The sequence below is a fragment of the Micromys minutus genome (assembly GCF_963924665.1).
Source record: "Micromys minutus genome assembly, chromosome: 1".
Classification (NCBI taxonomy): domain Eukaryota; kingdom Metazoa; phylum Chordata; class Mammalia; order Rodentia; family Muridae; genus Micromys; species Micromys minutus.
This window is the reverse complement of record NC_137969.1, coordinates 132,065,821-132,091,617: the sequence shown is the minus strand read 5'-3', so window position 1 is coordinate 132,091,617 and position 25,797 is coordinate 132,065,821. Positions and strand designations below refer to the sequence as shown.

At 42.7% G+C, this 25,797-nt stretch overlaps 1 protein-coding gene across 1 annotated transcript; it reads left to right on the top strand.

Moving 5' to 3' along the window:
- Window positions 1–505: 505 nt before the first annotated feature.
- On the top strand, window positions 506–25,797 carry NMU (neuromedin U; the record flags this gene model as incomplete). The annotated part of the gene is made up of 9 exons (XM_080934313.1): window positions 506–620; window positions 5,042–5,100; window positions 12,925–12,972; window positions 17,145–17,204; window positions 18,561–18,590; window positions 18,690–18,740; window positions 21,609–21,677; window positions 24,163–24,216; window positions 25,762–25,797. 9 exons carry the CDS (start codon window positions 506–508, stop codon window positions 25,795–25,797), a joined length of 522 nt encoding a protein of 173 aa, XP_080790439.1.

Sequence of the window (25,797 nt, the reverse complement as noted above, 5' to 3'; positions counted from 1 at the left end):
AGGATTCCTAGCTGGAGGAGCTACAGGCTGGGAGACTTGCATAAATGGGCTGGCTGGGTATACTGTGATATACGGGGGAGAGAGTGGCCACCTCTGCCAACTTAACCACGCTGATCTCAGGCTCTGAAGGCTGAGATTCCCTCCAGCTCCCACCCAGGTCCTTCCACAGGTGGGAGTGGACCACCATGGTTTAATTCCATTCTCCAGCTCAGAGCCAAATGCGTGGCGCCCTGAGTCAGACACCGGGGCCAGGGAGTGCGTGTCCTGCGAGGGCGGCAGCAGGTCCGGTGACGCTAGGGAGCCAGGGGCGGCGAGGTCACGCGTGGAGACCACGCCAGCCCAGCCCACGTGTGCACCGGATTTAAAAGTTGGTGGCGCGCGGAGATGGTCACTTTGGTGTCTGAGCTCAGCAAGAGGCGCTCGGGGGGGACGCTGAGGGACAGCTAGAACACCCGCACAACACGGGATACCTGGGTCCCAGTCCAGAGCCGCTTGGAGGGCAGAGATGTCGCCAGCAGTGGGTCGCCGCTACGGGCTGTCCACAGGACAATTGGCTGCTACAATTGCACCTCCTCTCCTGTCACTGCTGCTGCTCGCCTGCTGTGCGGACGCTTGCAGAGGTAAGATGCCACCATCCTACCTCACAGTGACCCTCAGGCTGCTGCTGCTCCAGTTTCCGCCACCTCCCTCGCCTCTTCCCTGGGCTTCTAGAATCCACTTTCCACTGAAGCCAGGATCTGGCTCAGGACTGCCGGCGCAGCTAGCCGAGGGAGGAGCAGGGCGGACTGCAGGCTCCACAGCGGGAGTTTACAAAAATTAAAACACTTCCTCTTTCGTTACAGTTATTGGAGGGTCTGATGGTTGAAACAAAAAGTCTGCTGCACCCCCTGCCGAGGCACAGTGTGCCTTCTGGGAGACCAGCTGTTGAGTTACGAGGTCGGGAGAAAACCAGGCTTACAGGTTTTCAGGATTAGAGTTCTCATCACAGAAAGTTGGAGTGAGCACTCAAGGCTTGTCTGGGTTTCCAGAGATGGGCACTTAAAGCAGTCAAGGCAGGTGGGATCTGATGACAACCGGGACCTCCCGAATGTGGCTCCCAGGAATCAGGAAAAGCCCCGGATGCGTGGCAGAGCCAAATGTGTCCCTTGATTCTGTAAAGAACGTTTAGTTACCAGGTAACCGGAAGGGGCGGGGCTGCCACTCATTCCTGCTTTCTGAGGGTCCTTGAAAATTCTAAACACTGCCTTGTTACAAACGTGAATTCTCCAGGTGCTGTCCCGATCGGCAGGCTGTTCATTCTTTAGAAATGTTGAGGACTTAAACATCACAGCCACAGAGCACTGTGAGAGCTCATAGATGAGTGCTCAGTTAGAACTGGACAGGGACGTTGAGTATTCTTTTCCTAGCCCTTCTGAGACTTTGAAGAAGATCAGGCTCCCTCGTCTGAAAGCCTGTTCGAAAGGGACAAGGGCAGGGACAGTACGGTGGGTAGCTCATCTGACAGAGGTGCCTACTAGCAAGCATGAAGACCAAAGTTCAAGGCTGGGTGTGGTGGTGTACGCCTTTAATCCCAGCTACCTTCTTAAGGGAGGAAATAATTATAAAGGTTATTTTCTTTTTCTTTCTTAAGGAATTCGGCTTTAGTTCATACACTGCAAAGAGATCAGCAGCCTGGCAGTAGCAGATAAACTGCCTGTAGCCTGATCAATATAGTCTTTATTTGTAATTGTTTATTTAAGATAGATGGGTGTTCTGTCTGCATATGCTTGTGCATTGCACGTGTGTCTGTGCATTACAAGTGTGCCGGGTGCCCTGGGAGGTCAGAAGAGGGTGTGGCATCCCCTGGGACTAGAGTTACAGCTGGTTGTGAGCTACCACGTGAGTTCTGAGAAGTAAACCCAGGTTCTTTGGAAAAACATAGAGTACTCCGGGCGTGGAACCAGCCCTGATAACTATAGATTTAAAAAAAAAAAAAATGTTTTCTTAGGGGAAAAACTATGCCTTCTGATATGCCTTCTAATGCATGCTGCATGCAAAATGTGCTTGTGATGGCTTATGCGGCTATAGGGAATGAGCGCCTTGGAGAACTAGGTGGTCAGTGGGTTCCTAAAAAATTAGATGAGCCTTCCATTTTATTTCCAAAAGATCGAATCTGCTGGCTGATCTATCTCGTCATAAATAACCTTGATACTATTCAAGCAAGAGTCTTCCTTCACTCCCAGGAAGGTCCCTGACTGCCGTTTTCTGTCTTTGTTCCCTTTCAGACATTAAAAGAAAGAAATTCATTTTTAAAAATATAGTGAGGTGGGGAGGGGTATCAACAACCATTGTAAACTGCCTTAGTCCCTAAGCATGGGGTAGGGACATGCATGGTATACATAAGCCAAAGTTGGAGGTAATCTAATAAGAGCAATCAGTAAATAGATGTAACTAGATGCATCTAAAAATGACAAAAATAAATGTCATAAAACCAGAAGAAAACAAGTGTCGGTAAATGTATCAATCATCCTTAGCAAAAAAAAAAAAAAAAAAAAAAAATCAAAACTAAAACCCGAAACATGAGCAGAATACATGAGGGCAGAGATGGTGATGAAGAGAAAGAAGCCAGACATGCCGGGTGGCAACACTTCACTCAGAGAACATGTTTGAAGAGGGAAATTTCTCATAAAGAGGAACATGCTTTGGATGTCTACCAGTCACTCAGTTTTGCAGTGATGAGAGATCGTGGCCACTGACTTAAAGTGTGTCTTTCCTGCTTAGATCTTTCATTCACTGATTGGAAACGTTCCATTAGCAGTAAGGGCTTCTCAGATGTTAACTCTCCAGGGACCTGTTTGGGAGAACACTGGTACCACGTCTCTTACACAGTGCTTAAGTAGAGACACCTCGAGGAAGATGAGCAGAAGCTGCCATTTCAGGGACTGAGGAGAGAATGTCGGCGTTGTTTGGAAGCTGTGGAGAACGGTACAAATACCGGTTTCTTCATGCGCTGTGTAAGGCCAGCATGCAAGACCACACGGACTGAGGGTGCCTTCCAAAGCTTGCACTTTGGAACCTTGCTTCTCAGTGTGTTAACACCGAGAGAGACAATGAGACCTTGAGAATCGGGGTTAGTGGGACATTGATGGAAGATTGGGGACACTGCCCTCAGAAGGGATTAAAGGTGTTCCCTTGGAGAGTGAGTCCTTGACTGAGATTGGCTCCTCCCTGCCCTCTGGCTTTCTCCCTCATTATGCAATTGTTCTAGCTGCTTCTCTATCCACCCCAAGGCCCTCACCAAAGGTTGGACCTTAGACTTACAGTTTTCAAAACGGTGAACTAAGTAAATCTTTCTTTACCACTTACTCAGCAGAAACCGGAATACACCAAGTGGCTTTTAACAGGAACGGTGTTTCGGCTCTAATAAACTGTCAGAAAAAAAAAAGGAGAGAAAAGCCAGGCTCCTTGTGTTGGGGTTCAGTCTGATGACAGTGGATTTTTATCAACTATAGGAAGCCATTTTGATTTGGGGCTCATCATATCCCAAGACTGTGCTTCTGTGTTTTGCAGAAGAGCCACAAAACCAACAGTCCCCTCACCTTTTAATTTTGATATTAGTGGTTAGAACTGTTCAGCACAATGGCAGTTTCTAAGTGTCTCGTGAACGCTTAGGGTTTGGAAAGAGTCAAACTCCCAGTGGTGGTGGTAAGGAAGTCTAACCATAATAATGTTGGACAGCTGAGTTGGAAACTTCATTTTGTCCTGGGGTGGAGAAGGTTGGGGAACATAACACTGCATTCTTTAAATAGAAATGCTGGGCTTGGAGAGATTAGCTGGGTGGTTAAAGGCATGTGCCGTTCATGGAGAGGACCTGCGTTCTGTTCCCAAGCAACCACATGGGATCTTGTAATTATCTGTGATTCCAATTCCATGGGATCTGATGCCCCCTCAGGCACAAGACATGCACACAGTGCACATTGTACGCATGCAGACAAGTCAAACATCAATAAAGGTAAGTCACAGAAATGCCTGTCAGACAGAATCTCAGAATCAGTAACATCTCCAGGCACTTGGCATGAGGATTTGAAATCACATTTAATCCTTGCCCACAAGCAGAAAACGCTCAGAATGTGGCTTGTCAGGCCCTGTGGCCTGCCGTGAATGTCTGTGGTACGGTGAGCAACTGAAGAGTAGGAAGGACTTTTCCATAAGGGGTTCCATAAAGGGGGTTCCATAAAAGGAAGTTCCATAAAAGGAGGTTTCAGAAAGGGGGTTTCAGAAAGGGGGCTCCATAAAGGGGGTTCCATAAAAGGGGTTCCATTAAATGGGGTTTCATAAAAGGGGTTTCTTAACAGGGAGTTCTCCCAGGGTCTGAGCGTAACCAGCTCTTTATATGATAGAAGGACTGTCACTGTTAGTGAAAGGTCTTATATGTGTATGGCCTTGAGTCCTAGGACACACACGTGTGCACACACACGCACACACACACACACACACACACGCACACATGAATTAGGTCAATAACACAGAAGATGTAGTCAATTGTGATTGTTATTATAACAAATTAAATAATAGGGAAAGCCTGCCAGAACAATATTGAGTACAAAGTAGAAGATTTAGGGAAAATCAGACTCATCAGAATTTATAGTCAGGCAGAGATATTTGCCAGTATTCATTGAAGCCAGGCACAGTGGTACACACCTGTAATTCCAGCACTCAAGAAACTGAGGCAGGAGGACTGTGATTTGTGGGCAGCTTGGGAGACATAGTGACCCTGTCTCTAAAACAAAACAAAACCAATCACATGTTTCTTGCTGCCTATTTATTTAGGCAGTCTTAAGCAAACTAACGATCTCCACTATGTTACTGGGATGTTTTTGATAAACATCGCTTTTTATCTAAGGTCGAATGTGGACATATCTAATTGAATTAGCTTGGTAGTAATTTATAGCCAGAAAAAAAAAAAAAAAGAACCAGAATCTGAGAAAGGAATTGCTTAGAAATAATTAATTTGAAAAAGAAACATAATAACATTAATGTATATTCAAAACTTTATTTTTAGGTGTGCCAATATCACCTCAAAGATTACAGCCGGAACAAGAACTACAACTGTGGAATGAGGTAAGTTATCCTTGCAAAAATTAGTGAAAACTCCCATCTTCTTTAAAATTATTATGCAAATTGAAATGTTGTAATTGAACTCTGGGGAAAACTATTTACCAACATTGTGACATTATACTAGTTAAAGGTGTTTTATTAAAATAAAAGGTAAAACACACCTATAATTCTAGCACTTGGGAAGCTGAGGCAGGAGAATTCCTTAAGGTTGAGACTAAACTGAGGTAATAATGAGTTTAAGGTTAGCCTGATATATAGATATTTAGATTCATACATGTATGAATCTTCCAAGATTCTATTTCAGGAAAAAATATATGTATTCTAAGATCCTATTTCAGGAAGCACTAAAATAGAGAAGGAAAGATTAAAAAGAAATAAAACAGTAAATGGTAAAAATTAGAAGGCAGAAACAAACTTTAAAAGGGGGGAAATAATAATAAATGTAAAATTTTATACCACTTAAAGACATGGATTCTCATTTCTATTTGTGTTCTAGTTGTTAAAGATCCAGGAAAAATGATCTATTAAGGCTCACACCTAAGAGCTGCAGGTGTGCTTGTGGGTGAATGCTTGCTTGCCTAGCACATGTGAGGCCCTGGTTGGATCTCTAGTGTACTCCTTCTATAACACACACACACATAAAGAACTGCACATAACACGAGTAGTGAGTGGTTGAAGTATGGAAGGAAATGATCGGTAAAGCAAATGTGAACTGAAAGAAAATGTGGGGTGGTGGTCTTAATAGCTAATAAAATAAAATTCAGAAATCCAAGCTATCGATGCTGACAATTAACCATTTATATACATATAAAACGGACAAGAAGGTATAGCCACCATTATTAATATATACCAATGAGTGCGCCTCAATGTTTACTAGTCTAACCAGTGGTAGAAAATCATGGGGAAAATAGGCACTAAAGAACTAGACCGTGTTAGGTTAGAAAGTAATTTCATAAATCAGAAAAGATCTAATTGATTTTTCCCATTATAATGCAATACGATAAGAAAATAGCAAATCCATGACTTAAGTATCCCATTTGTTTGTGAGATAAGTCCCATTTATGACAAATAGGCTTAGAGCAAACAGGAAATTAAACTTGGAATTTAATGGCAAAAGCATTATAAATCAGAATGAGCAGGCTATAGCTAAACTGCAGAAAACTTTATACTTCAGTATAAAAGCTCAAAAGTATAATCTGTGTGCAAGCCTCCCTGGGCTCCAGAAGATGGTCTAGACCTATGCACATGCTGGCAGCATGGAAGAGCACATGGGTTTAGAGGAGGAAGTGTTGGGGAGATGGGGGACAGGAAGGAACGCAGTAGCTCCGATCAGTACACTTATATATACATGTATGAAATTGTCAGTTTTGTAAATGCCCTGAAGTAAAAATTTCTTGTGTCGTCAGCCAAAGCCCACGTTCTGTCTTACATAGTCAATGTGTTGTGAGTTTCTCTACAGGGGAAACTACTTCAAAGCTCGCAATCTGCCCTTTACCTAGGGAAGTGCCTTCTCTTCTTTGTCCATCTTCCTAGTAATTTTATTAATCTCCTATTTCAAGCGTAATAAAATACTTTAGCCAGGTTCATTTAATCAAGTTTAATCAAGATCAGCAATAACCTTTTTCTCCTGCTCTCCATGATGGTGAAGAATTGCAGTAAAAGCTTTTTGCTGTTGAAATGTTAGAGCTGATTCAAGAGTTCACAAGATTTTTTTTTTACCACTTTATTTAATAAATAGTGAGAGAGAGAGAGAGAGAGAGAGAGAGAGAGAGAGAGTGAGAGTGAGAGATGCATGTATATATTTTTAAAAGCATTTTGGCATAAAACTATATGAATATATTTTTGTCAGTACTTGATTTTTTTAAAGATTTGATAGTATGCATTGAAATCTTACTAGTTACCATAAGCATAAAGTATATGTAAAACAAAACGTAACATGGAAACAGTCAAAGTTTTCTTGGTGTGTAAAAATTAAACATAATGATTTTTAAATACCAAAAATTGTCACAAGGCTATAGTCTTAGCTCTTGAGTTATTCATGATTTAAGGTCTAGGTGTACCCCACTCTGAGTGGGTGCTATACACTTGTTCTTGTTGTTGTTTTTTCTAAGGAGGACTGAGGCTTCCACTTTTTGGTCTTTCTTTATTTGAGCTTCATATGATCTGTGAGTTGTTATGTGGATATTTAGAGCTTACTGGGGATATTATCTAATCATCAGAGTTCATAGATTTTTGTGTATAGTTCCACTGTATAAGAACCAGTAACATTTCATTTTACTAGAAGGAAGTAACATCACAATATAGTTTAAAAAATAATGGGCTTTCTGAATCCACGAGTTAGCTATATATATATATATATATATATATATATATATATATTTATATATATATATCTGCAGATTCAACCAGCTATGGACTGAAAATGTTTGGCGATGGAAAACCGTCTTTCCTGAGTCTATAGAGACTCTTTCCGTTGTTCTCTCCCAAACAGCATAGTGTGATGTCTGTGTGCACACGCTTGCATCACATTAAATATTAAACATAGCCTAGAGAGTGACTAAGGGATACACGAGGATATGGCTCATTCTCAAGTCTTCTCGGGGTGCTGGAAATAATCCTACAGATACCGACAGACAACTGTGCATCACCCACAATGACTGTAAACAGCAACAAATAGAAAAAGCTACACAGCACATTAATGAAGGAACAAACAAGTGCTAAGTAGAGGCAGCCACACGACTCGATGGCGCGACCGCTCTTCTTCAATGGGACAACTGTGTACGGGTGAGGGGGTGTTGCTTTTAGGAACGTCTGTCTTGTATGTGTTACAGGGTCTCCCATTGGGATCTGGGGTTCACAAACATGACTTGACTGGCTGATTGGTGAGCCTTGTGGCACCCCCTCTATCTGCTTCGCCAATACTGACTTCAAACATGGTGGCTTTTTATGTGAGTGTTGGGGATCCAGCCCCTCTCCTCAGCCTTGTGTGGCAAGCGCTTTGCCCACAGGACTCAAAATAACTCATTTGATATGATAAAAGTACCAAGTCTTCCTCAAATTAATCAAGGAAAATCCAGTGACATCAGCATGGTTTTATTTAGAATAATTCTACTTACTTTTTTTTTTTTTTAAGAAACACATGAATTTAACCTAACACTGTTGTAAAAAAAAAAAAAAAAAAAAAAAAAAAAACTAAATTTCTAAATTTATTAAGATGTCCCCTAAATCCTGAGGACGTCTTAAATACAAGAAGCTTAATGGAGAGAACTATCTGTCCCTGCTTACAAAGACTACATATAAACTGCAGGAGTTTGTAGCTTGAAAATTTAAATGATGACCCAAAAATAAAGGCATGAAGTGGTGGAATAGAACTTTGAGTTTGGAGAGTCTAACTTTTGACAATTACCAGCCAAAGTAGTTTTTTACTGTAGCCTTCCGTGGCTTTGCTTGCTCTGCTGGCCCTGCAGGCCTTGGCATCCCAGAATCACCACCACCTCCATCACCACCATCACCACCACCACCTCTACCACCACCTCCACCACCACCACCACCACCACCACTACCACCACCTCCACCACCACCACCACTACCACCACCTCCACCACCACCACCACTACCACCACCACCTCCACCACCACTACCTCCACCACCACCACCACCTTCACCTCCTCTACCACCACCACCACCTCCACCTTCTCCACCCCCTCCACCACCACCTCTACCACCACTACCACCACCACCTCTACCACCATCTCCACCACCACCACTACCACCACCACCTCCACCACCACTACCACCACCACCTCCACCACCACTACCACCACCACCTCCACCACCACCACTACCACCACCACCTCCACCACCACCTCCACCACCACCACTACCAACCACCTCCACCACCACCACCATTACCACCACCACCTCCACCACTACCTCCACCACCACCTTCACCTCCTCTACCACCACCACCTCCACCATTATCACCTTCACCTTCTCCACCCCCTCCACCACCACCTCCACCACCACTACCTCCACCTCCACCATTATCACCTTCATCTTCTCCACCCCCTCCACCACCACCTCTACCACCACTACCACCACCACCTCCACCACTACCTCCACCACCACCACCATCACTACCATCACCATCACCATGGAGATTGTCAATCAAACAATTGAAGAAAAGAAGTGATGGAAAGTTACTTTTGCTCCCTGGACTTCCCTTAGCACAGCTGAAGGCAACCTACTCTACACTGTCTCCCAGCATTTCCAGACAGGTGAGGCCCCAGCCATCATGGTGGTGTTCCCTTACTGGATTCCTTCTCATCCCAGTTTTCCTTCTCCACACCTTTGCTGATGCTTTGAGGTTCACACCTAAAACAAACACCCATGCACTGTAGCCTCTTCAGTCTTTCCTTTACTTATTTATTGTAGCACTGGGTATTCAATCAGTGCATTAGGCATGTTAGTTAGACACGTGCTCAACTCCTGAATTATAGCTCCAGACACATTATTTTCTAAAAGTCTGTTTCTGGGAGAGCCAGGCCAGAGCAGAATGGACACCCACATAAACAATACTGTGAGGCAAAGAAGGAAAAGAACAGGCTGAAACTGACTCACTGAATCGAGAGACATGAAACCAACATGGTACACAAAGATAATATAAGGGGAATTAAAGACCCAACTATAAAAGCTAAATCATAGAGGGCTAGGATAGATGGACCTTCATGAGTGAGGATCATAAAAAAAAAAAAAAAAAAAAAAAAAACCATCTCAAAGAGAACTTCAAATGCTCCAGCACCTCCTCTCCTGGGAGGAGGCAGGGGACTGAACACTGTGTGAGGAGACTGGCTGTGACAGTTTTTGTAGTAGAAAGGATTAAACAGGGTCCAGGTGTCTGTCCATCTCTGTGAAGTGGATAGACAGTACGCTGCCACATAGAGAAGAGTGTGACGCTTGTAGGATGGGTAGAGGCTACATATTAGATGCACACTCAGCACCATGGATAGGTCTCTAAGTAGCATAATAAGCGAGACATGAAGAAGTCTTAGGAAGTCCCGTGCACGCAGGCAAAACAGATTTGACAAGAACATAAACAAATGAGAGGTGCACATAAACTACATTAGAAGAATTGTCTATAAGAGGATGCCGTGAAGATAATAAGTGAAAATATTACAAACAAGGCTAAAGGTTATGGTGTGCTTCAAGCTGAGACTATTCTTTGTGTCTAGGCATAAAGGGGAAAAACAAGTAGATGGTAAGTACCAGGTACCAAAAATTCTTTAACAGTGCGGATATTCATGAAGTCTATTAGAAGGGTCTCTGCTTCAGTAGATCAGCAAAGAACATGGGGGAGAAATAAGGCAAGGTAAGTAATTGGAATAACTCACACTAAGATAAAATATAGAAAATATTTTAGCTAGAAATGATCTCTTTTGGTGAATAGCTTTGGGAACACATTTTGAATCATAACGCTAGGAAGGAGTTTTGAGAACTTTTACAGGAAATGATATTTGAAGAAATCAATCTGCTGGCCAAGTGGGGTAGCATTCATTACAGTGCTGATACTCAAGAGGCTGTTTCAAAGCCAGCCTGGGTCACATAGTATAACCCTGTATAGCTCCTTGCAAACAGAACAAAACCCCAAAAACCAGTGACTAGTAGGCAGCCTGCTAAGAACACAAAAGACAGTGCTTCTGTTTTTTTGCTGGAGGTTTTTATATTACAAGTGGCCCAGACACTAGAGGCTGGTGCTTTCCCAGACCTGTGCAGAGGCCTGTTCATTTTAAACAAAGTCACCAATGGACCAGGTAGAGGTCATTGGTTTCCCTAGAAATTATTGGAGACATCAGCTGAGGAAAATGGGGCTCCTGTCCCCTTTCCAATGAATGAGAACAAAGCCCAGAAGCTTTACAGCGATCTCCTAGTTGGGTTAGTGAAATATCTGATGTTTTTATTGAAGCAGCTTAAGGCGATGATCAGTTAGCAGAGCTCCCTGTTCTGACACAGGCCACCTCACATATATGGAGCTTGGTTTGCAGGAAGGAGAGTTACTAGGAAAACATTGACCTTCTTTTATAGGAAGAGATGTTTAAGGACATTAACACACTAGCCAAGTGTGGGAACAGTAGTAGTGTGTGTCAGCCAACAGTGTCCTTGGGTGTACAGTGGCTTCAGGTCTCTTCTTTCAATAGCAGAAGTCACTTCCTGGAAGCCTACCAAAGCAAAGACTTGTAAATGATGGTGTTCTGTACCAGTCGGTGTTCACGGCTACAGAGAGCATTGCCTTCTCATCTTAGCCTCAGTTAACTCCTCTGGTTATATTGTTTTGTTTTCCAAAAATCCAAATCAATTCAAGAACTTTTACTTAAAGTTGATTCTGGTTAAGGTAAATACAATATAACTTTTGACTTAAAGGTTTCTCTCCCTCTCCCTCTTTCCCCCTCGAGTGCTGTGCCTGCCTGCGGGTGTGTGTTTGGAAGTGGGAGCAGTTACATGACACACAGGATGAGTGTCGTTTCTAAGCATTCCTCACATACTGGTGATATGCAGAGATGGCAGGTCGCATGAGCTGAAGGGGACATATATGAGCTCATGCTTTTCTGCACTAGCTCATGCCCTTGCTGTTCTCTGAGCTAAAGAATCATCTATGTCAGGCTGTTCTCCACTTGGAAGCTACAAGGAGCTTCAGAAGTTACAATTGATTCACATAACTCCTCGTCTCAGTCTGGGGTGAGAATACAACGTCAATTAAGTAGATCAATAAAGAATTCGGACACCAGAGGGGGCTCTGTAGTGCTATGCCATAAAGGGGATTTGGCCAAAATGACTCTGGGCACACAAGCATCACTATATATATTTTTTTTCTGGTCCCATTTTGAAAGACCACCAAGGAAGTGTATGCCCATCACGGCAGACACACATTCTAGGGCTTACCTTTCCAGCATAGCTTTTTATGATTACTATAAATCTTTGCTTGTATTGTATTGTTTGTTTATGACAGTCTCATTATGTAGTCCAAGCTGGTCTAGAACTTGTGATCCTGCTACCACAGCCCCTCAGGTGCTGGGATTATAGGCCTGTGCCACCGAGTCCAGCTGATGCATCTGTGTAGAACAATGTAAAACCTCTGCCGTTTTCTCTCTAGGATAAAGGCTGAGAACATCCAACTGCCAATCATAGTTGAATAGTCGTTCATTAGGAGATGGGGAATCTATGCTCATGCTGTCCTAAGATTTTTTCTTCATGCTGTGTGCCACTCAGTTATTGGGCTAAGTGAGGTGACAGCAACCAATGATACTCTCTTATTTTAAGGCCATGGGAGTGGGGGGTCATGTTGTCGGGTTTCTCAGGCTAAGTGAGTTCAGAGTGCTTCTCTATGTCTGAGGAAATTTTCACACACTCTGGTTGTCTTTTTAGTTATTACTGAGGACATATATTCCAATGGCGGAGGCAAGTCTTGGACAAATCCCAAGCCTGGGACTTCCTTCTCTTCCTTTTATCTTCCATGCCCTCCCTCCATCCTTTTTTTCCCCTTTCTCTCTTCTCTTTTATTCTTTTCATTCTAGGGGATCTCACCATGCACCGCAGCCTTGAATCTCCTATGTAGCCTAATCTGGCATCTTAGAACAATCCCCTGCCTCAGAGATAGGACAATGTGTATATACCCATAGTTCTAGTACCCAGGACTTCCTTAGAAGGTTCTAGAGTCACCTGTTCTCTGAACTTAAGACTCAGGGCTGCCTTTTGAATGCCGTCTTGTGGAATGCCTCTGGATAGTCTAATTTTCTATTTCTGGGGTGTAACTGTTGTCTTTGTTTTCTACAGATTCATGAAGCTTGTACATCCTTTCTGTCTATTGATTCCCGGGCTCAGGTAATTTAATCTGCAGGTGTTTCATGACAATGTGGAGCATTTCATGGTGCATAAAAGTCTCTGTGTGTCCCTTTGAACTCTTCTTGAACTCATTAGGACTTGTCACATATTAGATGTTACTTCATCATCTCCAGGTAATGTCAGCGCTATAGGCTTGTGTTTTTTAAAAGGCTAGGTTTTCATCTTTGAGGAAAATACACTTATTTTTGAGAACTGTGGGCTATTAAAATGCTCATTTTCAAGATCAATTTTGGTTTAAAAATACAATACCCAATAACCACATGTGCCTTTGCACCAGAACCAAGCTTTTTGGACAGGTTCGGGCAGTGGCCCTGGGTCTTCACAGAGCTGAAGCACATACCACATGAGGATGGTTGGTCAGCATGCTGGCACACAAGACAAAAGACTGAGCTGTGTGTTCCCTGCTTCCAGGATGGTCAGGAGGCAGTTCCCATCTGTCCCCATGGGAGCAGGGAGGACTGAGTTCTAGCCTAGCTCCTCTCCTCCACAAGGAGAAATGAGGAGCAGGAAATAGGGGTGTCATCTTCCCACCACCCGCTAACACTTCCACCTGCAGGTCTGAGTCCAAGGACCCAGCGTTCACCTTACTGACTTTACTTTCTTAGTCAGCTCTGCCAGGAGCCCGGAGAGAAACTAATGTGTCTCAGATGCACCCTTTGGCCAAGGCCGAAGGACTATCCATGTGGTCCTCCTGATGGGACCAGAATGGTAGGAGCATGAAAGTAGCCATGTGTAGTGTCTTCTCCTAGCTGTTCCCCTATCAGAAGTTAGTGGCATTTTCTTGGGTTTAGGGAGAGAGGAGGGAAACAAGAACTTTTGAACAATATTTCAAATTCATACTTTAAAATCCCAATTTCTGCTTTAGTGACTTTCTCACTGCTGTGATATAAACTTAAGTGTGAAAAGGCTTACTCTTGACTCCCAATCCAGAGTCTACAGTCCATCACGGCAGGAGCTGGCTGGTCACGCTGCGCCAGCACACAGGAAGCAGATAAGGACAGAAAGTGAGTCCGGGCTACAAAGCCTCATGGCCACCTACAGGGACCCTCTTTCTTGAACAAAAACCCCACTGCCTTAAGGCTCCACAGACTCCCCTAAAAGTGCCCCAAGCTCAGAACCAAGTGTTCAAACACAGGAGTCTCTGGGAAACATACTCAAACCACAAACAGCACCTTCAGGCTAATGGCATGGGGATGTTAGCGGTTAAGCCTTTGTGTTGAACTTAAAATCCAGAAGCAGCTTCAGGACAATTTTTATGTCCACAGTACCCACTGTATAAGTTTTTTAAAAAAAACTTATTTAAACTCTACCAACATAAACTAACCTTAAAATATCCTCTTTCTACTTTGTGTGTGTGTGTGTGTGGTACCTGCATATATATGTGCATACATGTGTCTAGGGTAGGAAAGGTGCACACTGCACATAGGCGCCTATGCATGTGAAGGCTCAACATTAATGTCAGGAATCTCCTCCCATCCCTCTTCCACTTTATTTGCTGGGTCAGATCTCTCGGTCTAACACAGACCTTGCCTATATGGCCAGTCTTGCTAGCTAGCTTGCTCTAGGAATCCCCCGTCTCCACTGTATGAGGTAGGAATGGGGCTGACACACTCACCCAGCATTTATGTGAGTTCTGGGATCCAAACTCTGGTGCCCACATTTAACCAGCAAACCCTTAAAACACCAGGCCAGCTCCCCAGCTCTGCAAATTAACTCTTTATTGGACCTCATTTCTGTGTACCTTTTAAAAAAGAGCTTGGCATATGTACTAGTTCTGTCTTTCATGACTAAATGCATGCTTTCATATATTTTGGGACCTTAAATATCATAAACTGTTTGTGAAATTTTATTTTATTAATTGTGCAATTATCGAATAGTGCTTCAAGCTTTATTTTGTCAAGTAAAAAAGAAAAACCTTTAAGGTCCATTAATACGGGATAAAATATTACCTAGCCCTTATATGAAAGTCTTTTTAAAAAATATTGAGAATAATGACTTCTTATAAACAAAAGTCAGAAAAATGCATTTATTTTGAAAGGTTCCCAGTCAAAGGCCAATGTTATTGCCAAACCAAATCCAACCCAGACACAGTTTCTAAAGGAGAAGCAACTTACACATATAAATATAATCTTCTTCCATTGAGATGCATCTTTGACATGGCACATAGCCAAATATCTTTTCTATAACTACTTTGGATTTTACTACATTTCTATATGGGATATTGGGGGGGAAAGAAAGACCCTTAGGGGTTTTTATTACCAGGTCTTCATACATCTACCTGAAGGGAAAAAGAAAGGAAGGACTTACTAGACTCTCATCAGCTCCTCATAGTTGGGGGCTGGGCCTCAGGGGTAGAGCACTAACCCAGCAGGAACATATGAGACACCCCAAGACCATAAAACAACTGAGAACAAGTCAACTTCCAGCCATGCATCAGTGGACATTGATGAGTCCACCAAGACATATTCATCGGTAGAAGTCCTGGTTCCCAGCGCACATTCTACCTCTTAAGATAATGGAGATGTCACAGTCGTGGAGGACCTCATTCCCTCCTTAGGAAAGGGCAGCAAGCCCTGTCCTGTGTGCCTTGCCCTGTGTTTTAGAAACAGAACGGAAGCTGTACGGGAAAATATTTTGTAATGCATTGAAACGGCATGTATGCACAGTGCACTGTGTTCGATCAATATATATCCCAACAAGTTGCCTGGAAGGCAATCGGATGGGGGAAGGAAGGAGACAAAAACCAGACCTCAGTGGAGAGGAAGGATGCGGGGGGGGGGGGCACACAGGGTAACTGCAACTGTGACCCTCATCGCAGCCGTCTGTCCCGTCCGAGGTGGGTGCACTGGGAGAGATTAATGACGGTGCTGAGCGATCTCTTCTCACAGCTTCTAAACTGAGAGTACCTGTGGTAAATTAAACCAAAGGGCTTGTCCTGCCCTTAATCCTTTCAGGAACTTCCTGCAGTGACATCACCCCTGATTTCTGGCTAAGGAAAGTAAAGTTTTAAGAGAGTAAGTAACCAGCGTAGGAACAGAGGAGAAATGGGATCTCTGCTGATTTCAGGCTGTTTAGCTGCTCCGCCCATACTTGAACACATTTATGTCGCCTCTCACTGCCCCAGCTTTTTATTACTCCAGAAACAAACATATCAAGGAATCAATGGCTCACAGGCCGACTATGCGAGGTCCTGTGCAAAGCAGGGTTTGCCCCTGCTTGTCCATTTGGGCCACTCCCTACCACGCCCAGCTGACTGCCAACTGCAGGATTCCTGCCCTAATTCTGCCCTCTGGTGCTTTGATAAACCTGATCCGGGGTGTGCAGTCAGCAGCCTGGAAAGGGCGGCACTCAGACAAGCACCTCGCACGGCTTCTTGTCCCTCAATCCCCATTGTTTGAGAGTAATTGCAGGATTTTCAAATTAGCCAGTAATGAGCAGTGTTCAGCGAAGCTCGAAGCTTTGGCATGCACATGCACTTCTCTACAAGCCGGAGACTAATCCCTAGCTGGCACTGCCTAGGTGATGTGAGTCATGCAGTTCCACGGTGTCTCAGTGCGCGTTCACAAATGGACCACAGTGAAAACCTCAGTGGCTGCACAAAAGAAAGATTTGTTTATTTGTTGTATGTACATCAAGTTTGTGTGTGTGTGTGTGTGTGTGAGCACGCGAATTCTGTGTACATGGGAGTGCATGTCCATAAACACCCAAGCAGAGACCAGTAGAGACCAGAGGAAGACATCAGACATCTTCCCCCACCATTCATTCATCCGCCTTGGTTTTTGAGATGAGAATCTCACAGAACCCGATGGTGTCTAGGCTGACTGGCCAGCGAATTCCTAGCATTTACCCGTGTCCGTGCCCAATGCTGGAGTAACATGCACACTCAGCCGTGCAAGACTTGTATGTAGGCGCTAGGGATTTGAACTCAAGTCGCCTTGCTATCTCAGCCAACTTTGTTGCCTGCCCAGCCATTGCCCCAGCCTGAGGATGTTTTAGATTGTTATGAGAGAAATCAAGAGATTCCTACAGAGTTTCAGCAAGACTCCTTTGCAGAGTCCATCAGCTATCCCTGTGCTTCCAACATCTGGAATTTGCCCCTCTGTGCAGATAGAGTGTAAACTGAAGCCTGTGTGTTTTCTTGTCTGCCTTAGGCATCTGGGGCTTTGAGGGAGCTTTGCCATGCAGTGATGGAGATTTTCCGGAAGCCTCAGGTAAGGATGAAGTCCTGTAGGCAACCCACTGGCCAAATGACTTGAACTTCCTCCCCCCTAAAGAAAATGTGCTCAGTGTTAAGAGCAGGAGCTTCAAGAAACACTGGCTGGGAATAAGAAGCAGAAACTTCAGTTTCTCTGTTAGGACAGTAATGGTAGCGTTTATACTCAACGAATTGGGAAATCACATGTTCCTCCGAGCATAAAATGTTGTCTGATAGAGGAAATTTATGATCATATTGTTCTTATTTTTCTCACACACATGTATAATTGGGAACAAGAATGAAACAAAGTTGCAACATTTTTATGATCTGTCCTGAGGACATTAAGGATAGAAAAACATATCAGGGCGAACACTTGGCTAGATGTGTGAGGCCTCAGCTTTCACCCCCGCATTGGGAAAAACAGACAAACAAGCCAATGAGGAAGGAAGGACAAGCTGGCCGGCTGTACTGCCAGTGTCCCTTTGTAAGTTTTTGTTTGTGTCTGTCCCGCTTTCTAATTGGAATTATTTCATTCTTCTGGGAAAATGTTTCGTCCTAGGGTGAATACTGGGCAGGAGTGTGAGAAATCACATACCATTAGACTTCAGGTTTCAGCCTCTGTCTTGGTTGAACGAATTTTAAGCCTTCCTCATCCTTAAAGGTGAAAACCTTAAGTTCCCAATGATGTATTTCATCAACATCTCAAATGTATTTTCTGATTGCTGGTACACTCTGGCCTCTGAGTCTTCCATAAAGAGTAGCTCAAGGAAGGACACTTTGATAGTTTGGAGGCAAATTATTCTTTCTAGTAATGATGTCTCCCCCATGTAATCTTTCCTAATTAAAGAAAAAAAATAATAGTAGTATCTATCAATCATCTTTCTTTGGTGCTAAGAGCAAATGAGACACACACACACACACACACACACACACACACACACACACACACACACGCATACATGACTCCTAAAAGCCACAGACTTATGGCAGAAAAAAAAAAACCTCATGGCCTTATTTAGTGATGACAATTAAAAATATTTTGATGTGGTCTGTTTGGTAGATGACTCCATGTGTGACTGTATTGAAATTTTCCATTCCACCTCTGTTGATGGATTCCATACTGATGATCCCTCCAATTATTTTCTTATACTAACTTTGTAGAGAAGATCACTGCCCACTTGCTAATAAATAATATTTAATCAATCTTTTGCTTATCTTTGAGCAAAAGGTGATAAAGCTATTTTAGTCCTATGTTTGAGATATAGCATACGTGTCCTATTTTACATTTTATACAATTAATAATGAAATTGTGAGTTTCAAAGTATGTAACATGAAGTTATATAATTTATAATGATGTATATCTCTTCGCTAGGAACAAAATGAGAAAGATAATGCTAAGAGGGTAAGGTGATTTTCCTAAATACATATACACTAAAGAGAATAAAGAAAGCCACAGATCTTTAGGTCTTTTATGGATAACTTGCTCTTTCTGTCTTAACAGTTCTTGTTTCATTACTCAAGAACACAGAAGTTGGGAAATTCAAATGTTGTGGTGAGTAGTTATAAGCATGGTCTAAGAGAAAACCCATTAAAAAAAAAGATTTATCTAGCATACACTAAAACCAAAACTCATATTTATTTTACTCCACAAATTATGTTGGGTCCAATGGTATAGCTCAGTCTTTCATTTCTCAGTACCATGGGGAGGGAAATAAGTTCATATGTGAATAAATAAATGAAAACCAACATTTATTATATATACTTACTTTACATGCCAGTAACTACATGTGCCTTATTTTCACTCACTCACAGTCATTTATCATCTAGTATGTGTCAAACACAGCTCCAAATGCTTGAAATAATGGTAATAAAAAAGCAAAGACCTGTAAGAATATCCATCCTTTATCAATTTGTATTCAATGACAAAAGAAGCCTTAGAACAAATGAATAAGTAAAGCGAAGTATTTAGGGCGATATTAATACAAGAGAGAATTAGTCTCGTCCATTTTTTAAAAGCAATTATTCCAGAAGACAAGGATCTGTGCTAACTGGAAATTTTACCTTCATTATCATGAGGTAGATGTTCACTGTGTGAGATTCTATCAGAGTAATGAGAAACGAGAAGCCCAGTTTTAATGCACATCAAAATCATGTGGTTTCTTTCAGAAGTAGTTTTTGGTTTGTCTGCTTTTGGTTTTCTTTACTTTTCATTCTATTCACTGTACATCCCAGTTGCTGACCCCCATCACTCCGTCCCACAATCCCTCCCCTAGTTCCTTCATCTTCCCCTCTGAGGTGGGGGGCACACCTCCACCCCTTAGATATTCCTGGCACATCAAGTCTCTTCTGGGCTAGGTGCATCCTTTCTCATTGAGGCCAGCCAGCTAGAAAAACATATATATCCCACAGATAGGCAACAGCTTTTAGGAAAGCCTCCACCCCCCACCCTGTTCTACTTATTCAGGACCTACAGGAAGACCAAGCTGCAACAAATGGGGGGTAGGTCTAGACCTTGAATGTTCTTTGGTTGGTGGTTCAGTCTCTGGGAGCCCAAGGGTCCAGGTTAGTTGACTCTGTTGGTCTTCCTGTGGAGATCCTCCTAGGGGCCACAGTCCTCCTCGTCTTCTTCCATAGGAGTCCCCAAGCTCCATCCACTGTTTGGCTGTGGTGTCTGCCTCTGTCTGGGTCAGCTGCTGGGTGGAGCCTCTCATGCTCCTGTCTGCAAGCATAACAGAGTATCATTAACAGTGCCGGGAATTGGTACTTGCCCATGGGATGGGTCTCTAGTTGGGCCGGTTATTGTTTGGTCATTCCCTCAGTCTCTGCTCCATTTCCCATCCCTGCACTCCTTATAGACAGGATAAATTGTGGGTTGAATGTTTTGAGGGTAGGTTGGTGTCTCTGTCTCTCCACTGGAGTTCCTGCCTGGCTACAGGAGGAGCCTCTTCACGTTCCATATCCCGACTTTTATGAGTCTCAGCTAAGGCCACTTCCATTAATTAATTCTTAGGGACTTCCCTTATCCCAGGTCTCTGTCCCATACTGGAGATGTACCCCCACATCAGTTGCAGATTTCTATTCATTCTCATGGCCATCCCTCCTGTCCCTCCCCACACCTGATCCTAAACACACACACACACACACACACACACACACACACACACCATTGCCCTTCCCAGCACCTCTCCCACCGAGTTCCCTTTCTCTATTTCCCTCCTACAACAATTTTGTCCCTCCTTCTAAACGAGATTCAAGCATCCCTTCTTGGGCCTTCTTTCTTATATAAGTTCTTTGGGTCTATAGAGTGTAGCACGGTTATCCTGTATTTTATGGCCAACATCCACTTATAAGTGAGTACATGCCATACATGCTCTTTTCTTGTTTTTGCATGGATTTAAAACATACAAATTGTCTCAGCCTTTGGTGTAAGAGCAGAGCCCTCACCTACCCTAAGCAAGGCCCCAGGTTTGATCTTCTGCACTGGGAAAAAAACTAATAAATATAGAAACCATTTGACCATAATATTTTTTTAAGCGTGGGCTCGACTACCATGTGCAGTTTAGAGAATGCCAGGGAAAGTGTGTTTTAAACATGTATGTGGAAAGGTGTATTTAATTTAAACTCCAGTTTTAGTCCATGCCTCATGGAACCATCCCACGCGTGGACAGATGAACGTTTTAAGTGAGATTAGCTACATAACAAACTTAAGTTGCATTCATGACCAGATAGCCATCATCTAGGGCCCAAAGTCACCCATCTGTTCGATGAATTTAATACTAAAGAGGAGGCTCAACTCAGCCTAGACCTTAAGAGAGTGCGGCTCTGTCAGGCGGCCGTGTCTCGGGTGTGCTTTCATTTCTCCCGTGTGACATCACAGTTTTAGAAAGTGCACCTTCATTACCGTTTCCACTACCAAAACACGTTGTCATCTTCGTGTCCTGTTGTCTTGCTCCTGTTCCGTTTTAAATAGTTCATTTATGAAGGAGATTTCCAGGTATATTGCTAGAAGCATCCAGATAACAATGTTTGGGAGGGAAAACTGATACTTGCAAGTTGCTTTGCTCGGGACGGATTGTTTTGAGTAAACGTAGACGTTGACAGATGGCTCTTTTGCCTCCTAGAGAGGAGACCTGGGGCTGCACCTGTAACCGATCCGAGGCCTTCAACAAAGTGCTTCTCTATATAACAGGCAACCGCTTAGTGTAAGACTAGCGATCTGTCCCACCCCTTGATTAACTCACTACCGTTCTTTAAAGGGGCTCGCAACGAGCTATCTTAGATAATATCTTTCATTTCCCATTCTTGTCCTTTGGCCTGAGGTGAGAATAGTGGGTAAGAGACGGACAGACAGACAGGAAGCCATCTTAATGCCTGATGCCGTGGAGCCCTGTGCTCACTGCGTGTGTTCATGTCCCCCCAGTCTTCGGTTGTGCATCCGTTGCTGCAGCTCGTTCCTCAACTGCATGAGAGAAGACTGAAGAGATTCAAAGTGAGTGTATGTGATACGAACCGCAGGCTGCCTTTGCCTCTCTGCGGCTGCCCCTTCCGCTAACCGCTGCTGCGGTCCCCTGTAAGATGCCCCTCTTCAGGGTGAGCCCCTCACATTCGTACTCAGGGTTAGCATTCTGTCACAACGACGGGACGTTGTTGGTCAGCTTGACAAACTGGGTCACTTTCTATCTGTGGTAAGGCAGAGAATCAGAGTGTTCAGTTGAACCAAGTACCACACCCCATGACAAAGCAGACGAGGAAAGGGACAATGTGAGGTGCTGTCCCCATTCTTGAAGCGAAATTTCCTTCTATTGCCTCAGAAAGATTCGGCTAACCCCCCCCCAACAGCACCACCCGCTGCTGACCGCTTGGTGTTTTGGAGACGGTTCAGATCCAAATCATCGTGGCCCTGGGTTAACCTGCTTAAGGGCATCACACAGCCTTTCTTCCTCTCCGTGTTCTGACCGGGTCTAGCTCAAGCCCTTCACACTGAAGAAAGCTGGGGTTCTGTGCTCTCGAACCGGAAAAATGTGGTCTTGTTTAAGGAAAGGGGAACTGCTGGGTGTTTGGTCTTTAGGTAGGAATTGGAAATCCAGTCAGGGACAATTTATCAACCCTGTTCCCTGTTGACAAATATCTAGGACAGCATAACTTTTTGTCCAAGTGTTAAAACAGTGATTAAAAACAAGGACTGTAAATATATCATAAACCAAATGTCAACATTTCATTTTTCCCCGTGACTAACAAAAATGAGGCCTAAACCTAATTTCAATGTACACAGTAAATGTAGCAAGCCCAACACATTCTTAACTAAGAACTGACTTTGCTATGTCATTTAAAAATAATCCTGATGCTTCTGGGGTTGAAAATCCTGGGCAAAATTTTAAAAGGAGACATTGTGTTTTTTGTGTAGCATTGCCATGCTTGGTATATTGGGAACTCAGATGGCTTTCATGGGTTCAGCTACCTTAAGAGAAGGGAAACTCACAGTAGTTAAAGAAGGTCCCAGGAGCTGTCTAGGATGAGAGGTGAAAGTTCACTGACTCTCAGTCTATGGAAAGCACACACACACACACACACATACACACACATATACATACACCTTCATTGTGATATTCCTTTTATGGTTTAATGATGGTTACATTATCATTATATTGTTATCATTACAAAAATTAGTTTTAAAAGTCAATTTCAGGTCTGCACCCCCCCCCAAGTCTTCAAATTTAAGCTTTGGTTGAACACAACTATCTGCTAATAACTTTAAAGAGAAATGTAAGTGGGGATTTAATAGCTGAAGAGACTAAATAAAGGTAAACCCTGAAGGCATTCTTCCACAAAGGAATATCTTTAGGAAGTGCTGGGAGCAAAGAATGCAAGAGATAAATAGGAAACCCAACAATAATAACAACAAAAACCAGTTATGATAGAGTGTTGGCTGTGATGGCCAATGTCGTCTGATTTTAAAATGTAGTTTTATAGTGAGATAAATCTGAAAGAAATAAACCTTGGATTTTAATGCATTCAAACGTTTTTTAATATTGTTTGTTAGATATGTTCTTATTCAGTTCATCTTTCCAAATTCCAGTTATTGACACTTCTGTCTCTGATGACAACACCCTGAAAACCTTTGTCCTGGCTTTGCTTCAAGTAATTAGTATATTTTAATTATCACTGTGTTCTTTTTTCTCTTGAATATACACAGAAACTGTTTTTAGAGGAGGACCTAAACATGTTTTCTGTGTACACATTTTTAAATATCAATGCTTCAATCTTACACAATTTGAGGGGTATAGTAAAAATAAGAATTAAGTACAGATTTTGAGAATTAGAGATATATGTTCTGTAAAATCAAGGATTTAAGAACTTAGATAGTTATCAGAGGCATTTCGTAGAATAAAGAATATACCATACTTATGGAAAATTTGAAACTAACCTTGACTGATAAATTTAATGCTCCCCATGAATTATTATTGCAAACAGGAAGCTATAAATTGATTCTATGGAAACAATAAAATGTTGAATATTCTTTCCACGAAGCTTAGGATATTTTGCTTGAGTAATGTTATATGATATGCTTCTTAGAAACACATGGTTGTTCCTATTTGGCATTTTCTCTCATTATCCCTCTGCACATACAGTAACATTAGAAATGAGTCTTTCAAGGAATTGACCAAGCATGCGCTGGCCAAAGTTGTCCCTCAGTTTCTATGTGGACGTATTATATCCTTGCTTTTCATATGTGACCACATCCAACAGAGTATTTTATTCTATCAAAATGTCAAGGAGGGACTTGGAAGCATAGTATTCCCAGGACCTCTTTACTGATGGGTATGCACACCATTGACAAAATCCCTTTAAAAAGACACTCTATAATAGCAATTGGGAAAATAGTTCTAAATATACCGTTCTGGAGATACTCTTAGGAGGGACTTGCCTTTCTTCTGGCGTTGCTTAATGTGTTATGTCATTCTCATTTCTTCCAGGAAGAATACCAGGGTCCTCTTGCTGGCCAAAGCAAGGGATACTTTTTATTCAGGGTATGTATATAGTGTTTTATGATTAACAAATGTGGAAGTTGGCAAAGCCTGTTCCATATGCTCGCTGAGTTGAATCAATTCTCAATGGAGCTTTGCAGTGACTTTATTCTCATTTGATGTCAAGCGTCTCAGTAGGATTTCACTTCCTCCACTCCCCTGTCGTTTTAACCACAGCACTTCTGGTCTCCCTTTTACTACCCCTGTGCTGTGACTACTCCAATGACATGCATCTATTTCACGGTTTAACTTTGTGAGGGGAAAACATGCTTTTAGAGCTAGTTCGTAAGTCCAAGGAATCAATTCTTAAGGTTTTGGTTGAATAGGTTGCAAGAGTTATGACTATGCTGACAAGTTCTTAAAACTAAAAATCCCAGGGTAATAAAAGCTACCAATGGAGATAGCTTTGTGACTGTGCTTGTCATTTTGCATCTGTGTCTGAAATGTTTCTAAACAGCTGGGTTTTTTTTTCAATATTTACATTCTGAACACAAAGCCAGAAAAGTCACATTTAATAAATATATTCAGCAATTATTGACTGAAGCTCCAATAGGTGCTAGGCCAATAGATGGGAGTCAAAGGACAAGGGTTAAGAGTATATACTACTCTTACAGAGGACCAGAGTTCAGTTCCCATCACCTACTTCAGGCAGCTCCCAATTGGTAACTCCAGCTCCTGGGGACCTAGGACTTTCTTCTGGCCTCTTTGGATACACCAAAACACAAATATATCCATAATTTAAAAAACACTTATAAAACAATGATAGAGTTCAGCTTCTGTACTCTAGTGCTTTGCAGCCTAATTTAACAAATAGATAAATAAATAATAGACAAATAAGACCAGTCACTCCTTGGTACATAGAAAATTGTTTCTAAAAAAAAACCAAATCTGAGGCGGCTCAATACGTTTATATTAAGCGATGTGGTACTTGTGTAAAACCAACCTCATCCTTTGTAAGTCATCTTTAGATGAGATTTGAGGCAAACGCTTTAGCTGGACAATAGTGGTCATACAGAGATGACATCATGTGTGTCGGAGATTAAACAAGACATAGTTAATGAAACATTTAGCTGAAACATGTATGCTTAAGTATAAGGTGGTGCTCCTGGGCTGGGATTTCCATTAGCAAGTGGAGAATGAACTAGGCTGGATTTTGGAACTGGATTGATAGCAGAAATATATAAAATAGAGATGCCACGGTTTCAGAAAGTTAGCTTTGGGTCACATTAAAATGAAACTTGGGAACAATCACCATCCAATGTTGATTCCCTGGAAGCAAAACTGAGTAGCTTCTAATTCATCTGAGTCCTGGCAGCTTTGGCGGTGCCTAGAACTCAATAGAAAGACACATTTTCAGGCTCCCCTCAGCCTTAGTAAATCAGACTACAGCTGTGGGGTCCAAGGAGCCCCTTCTGTTCTGCCCAAAGCCTGCCAGGTGACCTGGATGTACATCAAGAAAACTGCTTTGTATCAGTAGGCTTCTTTCTTTGGCATTTACCTCTCAAATCATGAGTCATAACGATTCCTTTCTAATTTATTATTTTTCAGCCACGCAACGGGAAGAGGTCAGCAAGATTCATTTAA